The sequence below is a fragment of the Theropithecus gelada genome, chromosome 8 (genome assembly GCF_003255815.1).
Source record: "Theropithecus gelada isolate Dixy chromosome 8, Tgel_1.0, whole genome shotgun sequence".
Lineage (NCBI taxonomy): Eukaryota > Metazoa > Chordata > Mammalia > Primates > Cercopithecidae > Theropithecus > Theropithecus gelada.
Genome location: NC_037676.1, coordinates 105,936,210 through 105,955,324, shown reverse-complemented (window position 1 = coordinate 105,955,324; position 19,115 = coordinate 105,936,210). Strand labels below are relative to the sequence as shown.

The following is a 19,115-nucleotide window of genomic DNA, read 5'->3' as shown; positions in this document are numbered from 1 at the left end:
TCTAACCTGGGTAACAGAGTGAAACCACATCTCTTAAAAAAAAAAAAAAGAAAATTAAAGTTTAAATGGTTAGGATGCATTTTCAGATATATTGTATATTGTACAAGTACATTTTAAAAGTATTTTATATATATATATATATATATATATATGTATGTATATTTCAGATGGGGTCTGGCTCTGTTGCTCAGGCTGGAGTGCAGTGGCAGATCTTGGCTTACTCCATCTGCCACCTCCCAGGCTCAAGCGATCCTCCCACCTCAGCCTGCCAAGTAGCTGGGACCACAGGCACTCACCACCACACCTGGCTAATTTTTTGTATTTTTGATAGAGATGAGATTTCACCATGTTGCCCAGCCTGATCTCAAACTCCTGAGCTCAAGTGATCCACCCCACCTTGGCCTCCGAAAGTGCTGTGATTACAGGCTTGAGCCACTGCACCTGCCCAATATATTTTCATCAAATCTCGGAACTACACATTTAGCTTATACACAGAATATATATGGAAAATGTCTACTGTATAACCCCTTTGGCAAACCACTCCACACTGTTAAACCATCAAATGTGGCTTTCTATCAAAAAGAGTCCAACTTCATTTTTAAATTAAAATAGCTATTATAATGATTCACAAATGGCCATCTCACATTCAAATTCTAATTCTAAAAACAATCAAAGAGGCAATGGAATCTTGCCAAAAATCTGTTGCCTGAATTAAATAAGGCGCTGCCCCCTTCTATATTTCTTATAAACCCTCTCATTGCTTTGCCTCTGAACTCTCCCTGAGGACAACACATTCTGGAATTGTCACTTTGCGTGGTGCCCCAGAGATTTCTACACCCTGAGCCAATGTACTATATAAAAGCTAGATTCAGAATACGTAAGGCTGAGGAATGTACCTTTCTTTTGAAAAATAGAACAGTTGTAAAGGTGAGTTGAAAAAGAAAGATTCACAAAAAAGAAAGTGTTCTAAAGTAGATCAGCTTTAAGAACACACTACTAAAAACTTTGCCCTTGAAGTTATTCACACCACTTACTCCCAAAAATCATTCCTTCCACATTAGCGATATACTATCTCACTTTCAAGACTGCTGTAATATATTTCAGAATATGAAGAACTTGTGAACTCACCTAGAGATTCCCAAAGAGAAACAACCCCCAAATTGGCAATGTATATTAATACATTTCAAAGAACTTGCTTAAGAATCACTTTCTAAAAATAAAATAAAAAATTTAAAAATCACTTTCCTTTATAACCATTATAAAATTATGTCATTATGCTTAAAATCTGATAATTTATGAAGTGAAAAAATTCATGTTACATTTTATGTTAAATAATACAATTATGGAAAAAGTACATTATTTATTTTTTTCAAAATTAGTGATTAAGCAGGTTGTAATATATTTTTCTTACCAAAAAGCAAAAGAAACAAAAAGTTAAAGTTGCCACACTTTGACGCTTAAAATAATCCTTATTGTAAATTACTTTTAATGTCTTTCTAATATCACTATCCAATAATTACAAAGTAATTGTTTCCTTATAAAGTCATTATTTTTTCACTTGACTAAATATATGGCTTTTATTTATTAAGAGGGTATCATCTTAAAAGGAAACAAAGAGAGCCAATATTTCATAAAATTTTGTTGTGTTGGTACTTCCATATGTCCTGCCCTTCATTTATTCTCTATGTCCTAAATGTACTTCAAGAGAATTAATTAAATGTTAAGGATGGTTCCACATGAAAGAGCCTCAAAATTAAAACAAAAGGTTATTTTATTGTGTTCTCTTAAAAGAGCATTAAGAGAATTTTTAAATAGCTTTATAATTAAATCATAAGCTATGTAATATTTGTGTTCTCATTATCCTATTTCATAAGCTTAGTAAGACGAGCTTTCACTGAGATTAATTCTTTTGGGCTGTGATAAATCAAAGAAATGTATTTAGTACCTGTTGAGAACAAAAGCCTTCTACATAAGGCAACTAAGCATGATGATCAAATTTGAAAAAAAAAATTAAATTCCATAGTCTTTTTGTTTAGAATATAGGCAAGCTTTATACATGACAAGTCTCTTGCTTGAATAAAAATGTAGAAAAACTAATGAAAGAAATCCAGGGATGTCTTCCTTGAGCTAAAATGTAGATTATATTTTATTATCTTTACAAATCCTCAGACTTAAGGAAAATATGAGATAAGTGGGGAGTATTGCCTCTGGCTCCAACCTTCTTCCATAAACCATCCCCATCAGGCTAACCCTCAACATATAAAGAGACAGAGTTGATACAGAAAGCTGCACAGAGGCAAAACCCAACAGAATTCCAGGGGTTTCTTCAAGTCTTCAGTTCAGTAATGATCAGTGAACATACATGTGAGAAAAACACTCAAGGGAATGGGGTTAAAGAAAAAAAAGAACATCTAAAAGAATTAGAAAGAAAATAGCTGTTCCTACCAGCAAGACTGGAAAAACTCATAATTCATGGGATATTGGTTAAAGACTCAGTCTTTCCTCTGTAGAGGAGAATAATTAGTGTTAAAACTGAGCATTGCTCCAAACACACCTAACAAACCCTGAAAGAATGTGTACAAGTATCAAACTGTTTCCATTTAGCTTAACTACATCTGAAAGCTCAAGAACAGTTATAGAAGCACAAAAATAGCCAACATCCAACAAAGTAAAATATACAACACCTGTCATCCAACCTAAGCTACCACACATGAAAAAAGTACAAAAAAAGAAGAAAAAAAACCCCCCACATACCGTAATGATGGTAACCAAGCAAAACTAACCTGGACTCAAGGGGGGTTAGAATTAGCAAAAGAGAATATTGAAACAATAATTATAACTGTATTCTATATGTTTTAAAAGTTACATAGAGCATAGAATATATCTTTTTAAGTCCCAAATTAAAATTCTAGTCATAGAAACTACAATGTCTGCGATTATTAAAAAATACACTGAATTCTATAAAGAGCAGATTGACATTGTAGAAGAAAAGACAAGTAAATTTGAATGCACAATAATATAAGGAATACAAAATAAAACACAGAGAAAAAATAAAATTAAAATTAAAGGAAAGAACATAAGTGAACTGTATGACAATTTCAAGTTGCCTAATATATTGGGAACAGAAATTCTTGAAGCTGTCTAGAGAAAGGAGGGAACAGTAAAAATATTTGAAAAATAATGGCCAAAACTCCCCCAGGCCCTCAACTAACCTCAAATGAAAGAGACACAAAGAAAAACACACCAAAAAAAAACACATAATTTAATTGCACATAACTAGTGTTAAAAAATACTTAAGCAGCAAGTGAAAAAATGCTACATTATGCACAGAAAATAAAAGATGAAAATGATATATTTCTCAATGGAAACAGTGAAAGGGAGGAGGCAAAAAAGCAGTACCTTTAAAATATTGAAAGAGAGAATGATTTAGGGAAGGCAGAGCAAGATGGTGAAAGAGAATCTCCTGTGATCATGTCCCTGGCAAGAACATCAACTTCGAACAACTATTTACACAAAAAATTAAAACATCATGTGAGAGATCACAATACCTAGTTTTAGCATAGTAACAAGAAAAGATGCATTGAAGAGGATGAAAAGAACAGCATTGTCTACACCACTCCTCACCCAACCCTAGAGAGTATAGCCAGAAGAAAGAATATGTGCTTAGAGTGGAACATTAACACCAGGCAGAATTCCACAAGTGCCCTTGGAGGGAGCATTTAGAACAAGTCCTGGAGCAGAGGAGAACCTGCCACCCCAGCAGAAAGAACCCAAACCCCGGCCCACTTCACCACAGGCTAACAAAAGTGGCCTTGAGCCGCAAATAAATTTCAGTGGCATTCAGGCCATAGCAACTGCAGTCCTTGGGTGAACCCTGACACTGCACTGCTCTCGAAGGTTGTGTACTCCGAGTGCAGCCCAGCACGAAACTATCTGGTTGTATCCATTAAAGAATGCCTGCATCACTCCTCTCCCAACTTCAGGCAATACAGCGCACAGATTCCTTTCTCTTAGAGTAAACAGAGGAAACTTTTTCTTACAACTGGGTACCAGCCCAGCTACAGTAAAATAAACCACCAGGCAGGATCCCCAAGCTCCCAGTTGGCCATTGCTTCCGGATGGCCCTTCTAGGCGTACCCTAGGCCAAAAGGAAATATGTTTCCTCCAGCAGCACAAACCCAAGTCCCAGCAGGTTTCACCACCTGTTGACTACAGTGGCCTTAGCCTTACGTAAACATCAGTTGCAGTCAGGCAATAGTGGCCAGGGTCCTTGGGCAAGCCCCTGTACTATGCTGATCTGAGACGCCATGGGATTCGAATATAGCCCAGCATGGTGTCACTTGCTATGGTCACAGGGGTGCCGAGTCACCCATCCCCCAACTCCAGGCAACACAGTGCAGCGAGAGACCCTTTCACTGGGGGAAAAGGGAGAGAAGAAAGCTAAAGACTTTGCCTGGGAACCTTATCTTCCCCAAGTCCATCAGGGTTGGATCGCGAGGATTTGCAGCACACATGGGCTTGCAGTGCCCTCTAGTGCTGAAATGGCTACAGTTACCACCGGCTTAAGTAAATACTCAGTACCCTCAACAATTCTTGGAAGACCCTCTGAAGGACTGGAACAAACAAGGCCAGACTACAAAGACTAGAATAAATACTTAATTCTTCAATGCCTGGGCATCAACAAACATACACAGGCATCAAGAACATTCAGAAACATATGACCTCACCAAATTTACTAAATAAGTTCCCAGTAACCAACCGTGCAGTGATAGAGATACGTAACATCTCAAGAAATTCAAAATAGCTATTTTGGGGATACTGAATGAACTTAAAGAAATCACAGAGAAGGAATTCAGATATTTCTCAGAAAAAAAAAGGCAGCATGGAAACTGAACCGATTAAACAACCAAACAAATCCTGGAGCTGGAAACATCAATGATTAATAAGAAATGCATTAGAATGCCTCCGTGTGGAATTGATCAAGCAGAAGAATCAGTAACTCGAAGACAGGCTATTAGAAAATTCACATATGATAAAAAAGAAAATAAATGAAAGAAATGAAGCACACTTACATGATCTAGAAAACAGGCTAAAAGGGACAAATATATGAGTCATTGGCCTTGTAGAGGAGGCTGCCAAAGAGATTGGGTAAAAAATGTATTTGAAGAAATAATAAGAGAACTTTCCAAACCTAGAGAAAGATGGATATACAGGTACAAGGTCAAAGAATACCAAGCAGATACAACTCAAATAAGACTACTCCAAGACATATAATAATCAAACTTTTAAACATCAAGGACAAAGAAAGGATCTTAAAAGCAGCAAATAACATATAAAAAAACTCCAATACACCTGGCTGCAGACGTAGCAGCAGATGTAGCAGCCAAGAGGAAGTGAGGTGACATATTCAAAGTGCTGGAGGAAAAACTTGCAACAGAGAACTCTGTACTCAACACAGCAATCCTTCAAACATGAAGAAGAAAAGTTTTCAAACAAAACCTGAGGGAATTCATTACCACCAGACCTATTTAAAAAAAAAAACGTAAAATTGAGTTAATCAATTAAATAAAAAAAAAAGAAAGAAAGAAACAAAGATCCAAAAAAATCCTGTGAAGGCATAAAACTCACTGGTATAAGTAACTACACTGGCAAATTCAGACTACACTAAAACTGTAATCATCGCGTATAGTATCTTTAGTATGAAGACTAAAAGTCTACCAAAAATAATAACTACAACAATCTGTTGAGAGAAAGGCATATTTAAAAGATTAAATTTGAGATAACAAAAACAAAATGGAGAAATGAAGCTGAAGTGTAGTTTTCACTTCGCTTGCTTGATTCTTTTCTTTGAAATCAAAGGGAAGTTGTCATCAGTTTAAAATAACTTTCTGTAACTATAAAATGTATTTTGTAAGCTAACAGAAACCATGAAGAAATGTCTATAATAGGTTCACTAAAAATAAAAAGGAAGGAATTAAAATATAATACCAGGAAAAAAAAAATCACTTATCCACAAAAGAAGACAGTAGGAAAGAAAGGAAGAAGGAAATTACAAAATAACCAGAAAACAAATTTTAAAATGGTAGTAAGTGATTACTGATCAATAATACCATCGAATGTAAATTGCCTAAATCCCCTACTTAAAAGACAGAGAAGCAAAATGAATTAAAAAAAAAAGGATCCAATTATATGTTGTCTACAAGAAACTCACTTGTTTAAAGACATACATACATGGAAAAGATATTCCATGTAAGTAGAAAACAAAACAGATCAGCAGAAGCTATTAGATTTCAAGTAAAAAGCTATAAAAATGGCATTATTTAATGATAAAGGGGTCAATTCAAGAGATATAAAAACTGTAAATCTATATGCAACCAACGTCACAGAACCCAAATATATAGGGAAAATATTATCACATCTAAAGGAAGAGACAGATTGCAATACAATAATATTGGGGAACATCAGCACCCTGCTCTTAGTAATGAACACAGCATGCAGGCAGAAAAATCAACAACAAAAATATCAGAATCAAACTAAAACTCTAGACCAAATGGACCTAACTGACATTTACAAAATATTTCATCCAACTGTGACAAACTACACATTCTTTTCATTAGCACATAGAACATTCTCCAGAACAGATTATGTCTTAGGCCAGAAAACAAGTCATAATGAAATTTTTAAAGTAAAAATCATATCAGGTATCTTTTCTGACCATAAGGAACAAATTCAAAATCAGTAACAAGAGGAATGTTGAAAACTGTACATATACATGGAAATTAAACAACATGCTTGTGAATGACCAATAAGTCAATGAAGAAATTAAGAAGCAAATTAAAAACTTTCTTGGAACAAATTTAAATGGAAATGCTAAATTACCAAAACTGATGGGATACAGTAAAGCAGAGGGAAGTTTACTGCAATAAATGGCTACATCAAAAAAAGTAGAAAGACTTCAAATAAACAACCTAATAATGCATGTTAAAGAACTAGAAAAGCAAGAACAAATCAAACCCAATATTAATAAAAGAAAACATACAATAAAAAAGCAGGAATAATTAAAATCAAGACGAAAACACAGAAGAAAAATGAAAGGAAAAGTTGGCTTTTTGAAAACATAAACAAAATTAACAAACCTCTCACTAGGTAACTAAGAAGAGACCAAAATAAATAAAGTCAGAGATAAAAAAGAAGACATTAAAACTGATACTATGAAAATGCAAAGGATCATTAGAGACTACTATGAACAAATATATGCCAAAAAATTGAAAAATACACAAGAAATTGATACATTTCTTAAGATTGGATCATGATTAAATGGAAAACCTAAACAGACCAATATGAGTAAAAAGATTAAAGCCATAATGAAAAGTCTGTCCATCAAACAAAAGCCCAAGACCTCATGGAGTCACTGCTGAATTCTATCAAATATTTAAAAGAAGAATTAATACCAATCCTACTCCAACTCTGCCAACAAATTTTGAAGAGAAGAGACTACTTCCAAACTCATTCTATGAGGCTAGTATTAACCTGAGAATGAAAACAGGCAAAGACACAAAAACAACAACAATGACAACCACAGGCCAGTATCTCTGAAGAACGAACATAGAAGCAAAAATCTTCAAAAACATTCTAGCAAACTGAATTGAATAAAACATTATAAAGATCAATCACCATGATCATCCCAGGAATGCAAAGATGGTTCAACATTCACAATTCAATAAATGTGACACATCACAATCATAGAAATAAAGACCAAAACCATACAGTCGTGATAGTACATTTCAATAAACGCTTTTAATAATGATTTTTAACTCTGAACATACTAGATATAAAAGAAACATGCCTGAAAATAAAAAAGGCCATATTTGACAAACCTACAGCTAGCACCATATAGAAGGGAAAAAGAATTAAAAGTCTTTCCTCTAAGATCTGGAACAAGTCTAAGATACTCACTTTCACCACTTTTATTCAATATAGTACTGAAAATTCTAGCAAAAGCAATTAGGCAACAGAAATATACAAAAGGAATTCATATTGGAAAGGAAGAAGTCAAATTAGACTTTTACACAGATAACAGAGTCTTATGTTAAAACCTTAAAGATGACACCAAAAACTCTTAGCACTCAAACAAATTCAGTAAAGTTACAGGATACAAAATCAACATACAAAAATCAGTAGCATTTCTGTACGCCAGCAGCAATCTGAAAACAAAATCAAACAAGCAATCCCATTTACAGTAGCTACAAAAATAAAATAAAATAAAATAACTAGGAATAAACTTAACTAAAGAAGAGAAAGATCTCTACCATGAAAACTATAAGACACTGATGAAATAAATTGAATACCAAAAAAAAAGGAAAAGTATCCTATTATCATGGATTGAAAGAATTACTACTGTTAAAATGTTGCAACTACCAAAAGCAATCTATATATTCAATGTAATCTCTATTAAAATACCAATAACAGGCCAGGCCTGGTGGCTCATGTCTGTAATTCCAGCACTTTGGGAGTCTGAATGGGTGGATCACTTGAGGTCAGAAGTTAGAGACCAGCCTAGCCAATATGGCAAAACCCTGTCTCTACTATGAATACAAAATTTAGCTGGATGTGGTGGTGTATGCCTGTAATCCCCGCTACTCAGAAGGCTGAGGCAGGAGAATCATGTGAACTTGCAAGGTGGAGGTTGCAGTGAGCCGAGATGATGCCACTGCACTCCAGCCTGGGCAAAAGAGGAAGACTTTGTCTTAAAAACAAAACAAAACAAACAAACAAACAAACAAAAAACAATGACAGAAGTGTGAGAGCGAAACCAGCCAGGGCAACATAGTGAGACCTCATATCTACAAAAAAAATCAAAAAATCAGCCAAGTATGGTGATGCATACTATAGTCCCAGCTACTCAAAAGGCCGAGGCAGGAGAATCATTTGAGCTCAGTGGATCAACAAAACAAACAAAAACACCCAGTAACATTCTTCCCAAAACAGAAAAAAAAAATCCTAAAACTCTAATGGAACCAAAAAGATGCTAGAGAGCCAAAGCAATTCTTAGCCACAAGACAAAGGAAAAAAAAAAAAGGCTGGAGTAATTACATCGCCTGACCTCAAAATATACTATAAAGCTAGAGTAACCAAAACAGCATGGTACTAGCATAAAAACAGACATAGACTCAGGGAAAAGAACACAGAATTCAGAAATAAATCAACGCATCTACAGCTAAGTCATGTTCAACAAAGGTACCAAGTATAAACACCAGGTAAAGGACTGCCTCTTAAATAATGGTTCTGAGAAAATTAAGTATCCATATGCAGAATGAAACTAGAATTCTGTCACCATATATAAAAATCAAATCAAAATAAAGACTTAAATCTTAAGACCTGAAACTGTTTCACTACTACTATTAAAAAAAAAAAAAAAAAAAAAAAACCACTGGTCTAGGCAAATATTTATTGTATAAGACCTCAAAAACAGACAACAAAAACAAATATTGACAAATGAAATTATATCAAGCTAAAAGATCATGCCTAGCAAAGGAAACAATCAACAGAGTGAAGAGATAGCCCACAGAATGAAAGAATATATTTACAAATTATCTATCTAATAATGGATTAATAACTAGAATATACAAAAAACTCAAACAACTCAATAGCAAAATAAAAAATAATCAGATTTAAAAATGGACAAAAGATATAAATAGACATTTCTCAAAAGAATACAAATATCCAACAGGTATATGAAAAAAATGATCAACATTACTAATTATCAGAGAAATGCAAATTAAAGCCACAATGTGATATCATCTCACACTCATTAAAATCACAATTATGAAAAAGAAAATAACAACTGTTAACAAGGATGCAGACAAAGGTGAACACTTGTATACTGTTGGTAGGAATATAAATTAGTACAGCCACTATGGAGAAGAGTATAGAGGTTCCTCGAAAAAAGCCTAAAAATAGAACCACCATATGATCCAGCACTATTGGGTCTGTACCCAAAAGAAAGGAAATAAACGTATTGAAGAGATAACTGTACTCCCCTGCTTATTGAAGCATATTCACAATAGCCAAGCTAGGAAATCACCCTAAGTGACCATCAACAGATGAAAGAATTTTAAAATGTTGTATATATACACAATGGAATATTATTCGGCCCTAAAAAAGAATAAAATCCTCTCATTTGCAGCAACACAGATGGAACTGGATGTCATTGTGTTAAGTGAAACAGGCCAGGCCCGGAAAGACAAATACCACATGTTCTCATTCATATTGGGGAGAAAAAATTGATTTCATGCAGGTAGTAAATAGAATAGTAATTACTGGAGGCTGGGAAGGGTAGGAGGAAGTGGGAATAAAGAGCGGTTGGTTAATGGGTATAAAAATATAATTAGATAGAAAACACAAGGTCAGTGCTCAGTTACAATAAGAAAGAGACTATGGTTAACAGTAATTTACTGTATATTTCAAAATAGCTGGGAGAAAAGATTTGGGATGTTCCCCAAACAATGAAATGGTCAGTGTCTGCTGTGACAGATATTCCAATTATCCAGATTTAATCATTACACATTGTACAATTGTTATCATTATCACATATACCACATTAATATGTATGACTATTAAATATTATGTATCCATAAATTTTCAATTTAAAAATACTGAAAGACAAAAACTGTCAACCAAGAATTCCACAATCAGCAAAAATATCTTTTTAAAAAATGAAGGCAAAATTTTCAGCATGAAAAAAATTGAAACCATTCATTAGCAGCAGACTTGCCCTTCAAGAAATACTGAAGGAAATACTTAAGACAGACAAAATATGATACCAGATATAATTATAGATCTACAAAAACAAACAATGCCAGAAACAACTACAAGAATACATATAGTATAAATATAGTTCTTTTCAAAAATTATTTAATATTTGAAACTCTTGGAAGATAAACTTTTTATACTAAAAGAATAACAATATATTGTGGGGTTTATAAAATGAATAAAAGTAAAATATGACACCAGTAACATAGAATCCAACATTATTGTAAGCTTCTTATAATACACATGAAATAGTGTAATATCAGTTGAAGGTTGACAACAATAATTTAAATATGTATTCCACAAATCTTGAATAACTTAATAAAATAACAAAACAGTTACAGCTATTAAGCCAACAAAGGAGAAAATGTGAATCATAAAAAAACTTGAGTAATCTCAAAAAAGGCTTAAAAAAGGCTAAAAATGAAAAAACAAAGAACAGATGACATAAGACAAAATCAAAAAGCAAGACGATGTTATCAAATGAAACCATATCCATAATCACAGTAAATGTACATTTTATAAACATCCAATAAAAAGGAAGAGATTATCAGGTTGGATAATAAAGCAAGATCCAACTATATGCTGGCTATAAGAAAAGTACTTCAAACAAATAAATTTTAAGTAAAATAATAGAAGAACATATACTATGCTAATACCTAAGGTAATACATATATGCAATTCCATTTCCAAATACATATCTAGATAGAGAGAGAGAGAGACTTGGTCTATATATATATATATTAGACCAAGTGAATTTCAGAGCAAATAATATTATCAAAAATAAAGAATATCACTTAATAAAAAGGGGTCTGTTAAACTAGAGGATATAACAATCCTAATGTTTATGTCCCTAAAAACAGAGCCTAAAAATACATAAAACTATAACTAATAGAACTCCAAGGAGAAACAGACAAATCTACATATTATATATTTCAAAACCCCTCTCTTAACAACTAATAAAATAGGCAGGAAATCAACAGTGAGATAGCAGACTTAAATGACTCTATCAATGAAATTGGCCTTGAATGGGCATTTTAAAATATTCTGGCCAAAAACAGAAGAATATGCATGCTTCTTAAGTGCACATAAAGCACTTACCAAAGTAAACTATATTCTGGGCCATAAAATAAGTATCAACAAATTCCAAATGATTCAAGACATATAAAGTATATTCTAAGACCACAAGAGAGGTAAATTAGAAATCATTAACAAAAAGATCCCTAGGAACCACACAATATTTGAAAAATAAATAACATACTTCTAAATTATCTATAGGTAAAAGAAGAAAAGAAAAATGAGAAAGTATTTTTAACTTAATAAAATGAAGAAACAACACACGAGAATTGTGATGATGCCAGTAAAGTAGTACTTAGGGAAAATTTATAGAATGTGACTCCTAATTTAGAAAAGAAGAAAAGTATCAAGGCAATGACCTCAGCTTCTATTTTAAGAAAGTAAAAACGGTAAAATTAAACCCAAAGTAAGCAGAAAAAGACAAGACAAGAAAAGAAACAAAAAGAAAAGAAAAAAGATCAAAGATCAAAGCAGAAATCAACAACAAAGAAAAATCAATAAAACAAAAATCTGGGCCAGGCGTGGTGGCGCTCACACCTGTAGTCCCAGCACTTTGGGAAGCCAAAGTGGGAGAACTGCTTGAGGCCAGAAGCTCAAGATCAGCCTGGGCAACACAGCAAGGCCCCATCGCTACAAAAATAATTTTAAAAATTAGTAGGGCATGGTGGCACACACCCATAGTCCCTGCTACTTGGGAGCCCAAAGTGACAAGATTACCTGAGCCCAGGGGGTCAAGACTGCAGTGAGCTGTGGTTGTGCCACTACAATCCAGCCTGGGCAACAGAGTAAGATCCTTTCTCTAGCCAGGTTGAGCAGGAACAAAAAAGATACAAATTACCAATATCAGGAATGAAAGAGGTAGCATCACTGCAGATTCCATAGATACTAAAAGACTAATAATGGAATACTATGAACAAGTTCATGCCAATAAATTCAACCACTTATGAGAAAGTAGACAAACTAAGATATAACAATGAAACCTTATTCAGGAAATATAACCTGAATAACCCCATATCCACTAAGAAAACAAACTTTACTTAAAAACCTTCCCAACAAATAAAATTGCATGCCCACATGCCTTCACTGGTGTAATCTACCAGTTCTACACAATCTCTTCCAAAATGTTGAAGAGGAGGAAATACTTCCCAACACATTTTATCAGGCAAGCATTATCCCAATACCAAAACCAAAGAAAAACATTACAAGGAAGAATAATACAGACACATGCCTCATGAACATAGAAGCAAAAGTTGTAAACAAAATTTTATTAAATCAGCCAGGCACCATGGCATGTATCTGTCATCCTAGCTACTTGGGAGGCTGAGGCAGAAGGAACACTTGAGCCCAGGAGTTCAATTCCAGCCTAGGCAACATAGTAAGACACTCATCCCTAAAAAAAAAAATAATCAAATCAAATCCATTAATATATAAAAGAGATAATCCATCATGACAAAACGGGGTTTATCCCAGTAATAAGAGCTGATTTAACATATAAAAATCAACCAATGTATTTCACCACATTAACAAACAAAATAAAAATATGTATGATTAATCTAAACAGATGGAGAAAAGGCACTTGGCAAAATCCAACATCTATTCCTGATCTTACAAAACCAACCAAACAACAACAAACTCAGCAAAGTAGGAATAGATGGCATCTATGAAAAGCGTACAGCTAACATTATACCTGATAGTGAAGACTAAGGGCTTTCTCCCTAAGATTAAGAACAATACAATGGAATGTCTGCTTTCATCCATTTTATTCAAAATTATACTGCAGTTTCTAGTCAATGTACCTAGTCAAAAAAAAAAAATCATCATCAGGTAATCCAGGGGAAACAATTAGAAGTAGTTAGTTCTTAGCAAAACAAAATAATGAAAAATGGGGATTAATGAAGAAAATGAAGAAATGAAATCACACAGGGGAACTAATTTCCACAATTATGTCTAAGTAATGTATGTAAAACAATAGCTTCCTATTTAAAAATTACTTAAATAAATAAGTAGGTGATAAGATTAGTAAGTAGATAAATGCAAAGTCTAAAGAATTTACTGACACAAACTTTTTTTTTTGAGACGGAGTATCTGTTGCCCAGGCTGAAGTGCAGTTCTCCTGCCTCAGCCTCCTGAGTAGCTGGGACTATAGGCACACACCACCACGCCCAGCTAACTCTTGTATTTTTTAGTAGAGACGGGGTTTCACCATATTGGCCAGGCTGGTCTCAAACTCCTGACCTCGTGATCTGCCCACCTCGGCCTCCCAAAGTGCTGGGATTACAGGTTTGAGCCATGGCGCCCGGCCCAAACTTTTTTTTTTTTTTTTGAGACATGGTTTCACTCTGTCACCCAGGCTGGAGTACAGTGGCACAATCATGGCTCACCACAGCCTTGACCTCTCTGGCTCAGGTCATCCTCCCACCTCTGCCTCCTGAGTAGCTAGGACTATAGGAGCCTGCCACCATGCCTGGCTAATTTTTGTGTGTCTTTTTTTTTTTTTTTTTTTTTTTTTTTTTTTGGTAGAGACAGGGTTTCATGTTACCCAGGCTAGTCTAGAATTCCTGGGCTAAAGTGATCTGCCCGCCTCGGCCTATCAGAGGGCTAAGATTACAGGCATGAGCCACCACGCCTGGCCACAAGCATTTTAATATATTGTTTTTGCTAATTTCAACAAAGCATTATTTGGGTTGAATTAACATACTCTGTAACGCAAATGGATAAATACAGTAAGTTTAACTAGAAGAGAATTGTAATTTTCATTTCTGTACCTTGTTTGAGCGTAATGACACTCGACCTCCACAACGAGCACAGAACTTTGTTTGGCAATATGAACAGTTATGGCCACATCCATCAGCAAACTTTGTTTTGTGGCAGATACCACAGGTTGGCGCATCACCCTTCTGTTCTTGCTGTTGCTGTGATTCTTCTCCCATCTTCTTTACCTGTTCCTTATACATTTCAAACTGCTGATGCAGTTTTCTGTAGAGAAAATAAATAAGAAAAAAATTGGTTTCCTGATGCTCTCTAAAGGAAAAATTATCACAATTTATAGACACAATTTTATAACCAAAAAATATACAAGATGAGAATAAAAAGAATGAAAATTTAATTTTCTGATGATAAATTAACACTTTTCATGGCACACTATTTGCAAAAGTATTGCAACTAGTTCCACCTTCTTTTTTGAGACGAAGTCTCGCTCTGCTGCCCAGGCTAAAGCGCAGTGGTGCGATCTTGGCTCACTGTAACCTCTGCCTCCCCAGTTTAAGCAATTCTCCCACCTCAGCCTCCTGAATAGCTAGGACTACAGGCACACACCACCATGTCAGCTAATTTTTATACTTTTAGTAGAGATGGGGTTTCGCCACGTTGACCAGGCTGGTCTCGAACTCCTGACCTCAAGGCATTCACCTGCCTCAACCTCCTAAAGTGCTATGATTATAGGTGTGGACCACCATACCCAGTCTCCACCTTCTAATATACATATTAAATAACCAATTAATATAATACATGTTCATGGAAATATTTCTTGAGATTATATTTCTAAATTTCTATCTACCATTTGGAGTACATTTTCAATCACATGTTCTAAAATACTTACAATATTATTTTTCTACCATTTAACTTCAGAAATACAGAAAGCTAATTTGACTTACACAGTGAGGTCAAGACCTATGAACTTCAAATCACTGAGACACAGTCTTTCAATAAGAGTGATATAAAGAATCCAGAGAGAGAAAAAATACTACATAGGCGCTCCAGTCCAATGGAAGAAAATTTACATGCTATTAAAAATGAAGAATTCCTTCATTTTGGGGGCTCTTGGGTAGACTTGAAAGTGCTGAGGCAAATATAAATAAACTTTAAAAATTAGTCAATAAAAATTATCCAAACTAAAATAAAAAGAAAAATATATATAAGTGGTGAATATAAAACAGTGCATCCAAGAGTTAACCCAACCTACCATATGTATAATTGTTCACAGAAAAAGAATAGAAATGAAGGACATATTTGAAGGGATTATGACCAAAAATTTTCCAAAACTAATGAAAGACACCAAATTAAACACAAGAACCTCAGAGAATCCCTGGAAGCACAAATGTCAAATCAAATACCAAACATAAACACATGCTCCTAGTTTGCCTTCATAGTCAAACTGCTAAAACCCAAAGATAAAGAAAAAACTTTGAAAGCGGCCAAAAAAAAATACGCATTGTGTAGCGAGACCCAATGATAAGAATTAGAGAAGATTACTCTTGAGAAACCATGCAAGCTGGAAAGCTTTGGAGTCATGTCTATAAATTGAGAGAGAAAAAAAAAAAAAAAACCTGACAACCCAGAATCTCATACACAGTGAAATTAGGCTTTGGAAAATATAAATAAGTAAATAAAAATTATAAAAATGAATAAAATTTAAAAAAAAAACTTTTCCAGATGGACACATATTGAAGAAATTCATTGGCAGTAGACCTTCACTGCATGGAACTTAAAGGAAGTTCTTAAAACAGAAAGAATATGATACTCCTTGGAAGTACCATATGGAAAAAGAGACCTAGAAAAAGAAATACACGCTTATATTAAAAATAAAATGTGTCTCAAAAACTTAAGAAAAATAGAAAATTAAACCCAAAGAAAGCAGAAGAAATACAAGAGATTAGAACAGAAATCAATGAAACCAAATGCTGGTTTTATGAAAAAAATCAGTGGAGACTGACATAAGCAAGTTAAAAGAATAGGACTTTCCAACATTTGTCCCTCAACAGCAACATCAACTTGAACAACTATTCACATGTGAAAATACCTTCATGAGACCTAAGGAAACCAGGTGGGAGATTATAGCAACTGAGTGTAGCAAAAAAAATAAAAGACGCACTGAACAGGGTAAGAAGAAGTTTAACATTTCCTGTTCATCCCTCCCCAACCACAGAGATAAACAGAGATACTCATTGCTAAGGAGAAAAAGAGAGAACAGAACACTCAACTCTGCCTTGAACTCCAATACCAGGAAATTGTTTACTGTTTCACCAGTAAAATGCAGTGCTAGGCAGACCCCCACAGTCTCAGACGTCAGAGTTGTACACACAGATGGAGCCTCCAGGTCCACTCCCATGCCAGAACAAATCCCACATCCCCAGGCTCCATGCCTGACCACCAGACTTGGTCTTTGGGCCTGCCCAATCTCTAGGATGACTCCAGACTTCTACAATGCCCTCAGTACCAGGCTGGCTCCCATGACCCCAGGCTTCAGGCACACCCCAGCATCAGGCCAGGCCCTACAGCTCAATCATTAGGCTAGCACCCTCAGAACCAGCCTCCAGACAAGCCTCTGTGGATATAGGCTCCAGGCACACCTAGCACCAAACCAGCCCCCATAGCCCACGATCCAGGCTGTTTGTTATCTGCAGACCAAGCCTCCCAGCCCACCCTGGCATTAGGTGAGATCCCACAGCTCTAGGTTCCAGGCCTGTCCAGTGGACAAGATCTACATGCAACCTCCAGGCATATTACAGAGCCAGGACAGCCCCAGCCATCCTGGACTCCTGAATACTCCCATTATTATACTGGCTCACATGGCCCCAGGTTACAAGGCATGTCCCAGCACAGCACAAGTGCCTAAAACCCTAGTCATCAAGCCAGCACACAAAGACCCAGCCTCCAGGGTGGCACCTGCAGGTACAAGGTCCAGGCCCACTCAGCACAAGACCAGCCCCCGTAGTCCTAGCCTCCAGGCTTCCTTCAGGTTTCAGACCAGCCCAGTAAAACAGAGGCCCATACAACTGCAAACATCAGCCCAACACAGCGACAGGTTAGCATCCTGGTCTAAGGCAAAGGTCAGAACCTGCAAAAACAGATTCTAGGCATACACAATGCCATGCTGGTCCCTGAGGCCCCACCCTCCAGGCCAGCCCTTGTAAAGTCACACTCCAACAGACCAACAGACCAATAGTATGGCAGTAGAACCCAGTGCCAAGACAAACCATATGGAAAGAGTGTCCAAATCCACTCTTGCAGACACAAAACAAGTCCCACCCTAAAAGATTCAGGCCCCAGGACCAACCAAGCAACAGGTCAGGTCCCATGGTCACAAGGTCCATCCCAGTGCACCTGTGCACTAACGCCATCCCAACACCTAGCCAGCCCCTCCTGACACAGGCTCAAGGCCAACTTCAATGCCAGGTCAGCCTCTGTGGGCCCCAGTTTAAGGTCAGTTACCACAGAAACAGATTTGAGGACAAAGCCTACAGACCAAATGAATCGGTCCACAACAGAGGTTCCAGGATCAAAGCCCAACCCAACGAACCCAGGGATGAGGGACACACACCTGCTGACCCAGGCACTGGTTCAGTCTGCTCAAGAATTCCAGCAACAAGCCCACCTACCAACCATGCAAACAGCTTGCCCAGAATCACCACACGGGCTGACTGGTGAAGACATTTTCCAGACAAAGACAATCTAAACAGACTGGAATAAGTCCCTACTTCCTACATACACAGACATCAGCAGAAGGTAAGCATAATCATGAAAAACCAAGGAGATATAACACTACCAAAAAAGCAATCATTTCCAGCAAGGAAGTATAAGAAGATGGTGGAAGAGAAGCCTCCATTAATCATCCTCCTCACAGGAACACCAAATTGAACAACTATTCACACAAAAAAAGCACTGTCATAAGAACCAAAGATCAAGTGAGCAATCACAGTACCTTGTTTTAACTTTATATATAAAAACGAGGCACTGAAGAGGGTAGAAAAGACAGTCTTAAATTCTTGATGTCATCCCTCCTTCACCTATCAGCAGCAGCCACAGAGTGCAGGAAGAGAATCTGTGAACTTACGGAAGGGAGAGTGTAGTAACTGTGGGACTCTGCATTGAAACTCAGTGATGACCTGTCACAGATGAAAGCAACACTAGGCAGAACTCAGCCACCCCTCATAGAGGGAGCATTTAGACCAGCCCTAGCCAGAAGGGAATTGCCCATCCCAGGAGTAGGAACCAGAGTTCAGGCAAAGGCAAGCCCCATCACCATGAGCTAAAGGGGTCTGGGGTCCTAAATAAACCTGAAAGGCAGTCCATGCCACAAGGACCACAATTCCTGGGCAATTCCTGATTCTGTGCTGGGTTCAAAGCCAGTGAATGAGGGGAGCATGCAACCCAGTGAGATACCAGCTGAGGTGGCAAAGGGAGTGCTTGCATCACCCCTCCTTCAACCCCAGATAGCAGAGCTCACAATT

General features: G+C 36.3%; 1 protein-coding gene across 19 annotated transcripts in view; it reads right to left on the bottom strand.

Moving 5' to 3' along the window:
- RIMS2 (regulating synaptic membrane exocytosis 2) overlaps positions 1-19,115 on the bottom strand; it is a 728,068-nt gene that overhangs the window by 553,366 nt on the left and 155,587 nt on the right. For all 19 annotated transcript variants that reach the window (XM_025395354.1, XM_025395352.1, XM_025395350.1 and 16 more), the window contains one exon: positions 14,652-14,862. In XM_025395354.1, coding sequence (XP_025251139.1) covers positions 14,652-14,862 — 211 coding nt within the window. The remainder of the gene's footprint in view (positions 1-14,651; positions 14,863-19,115) is intronic.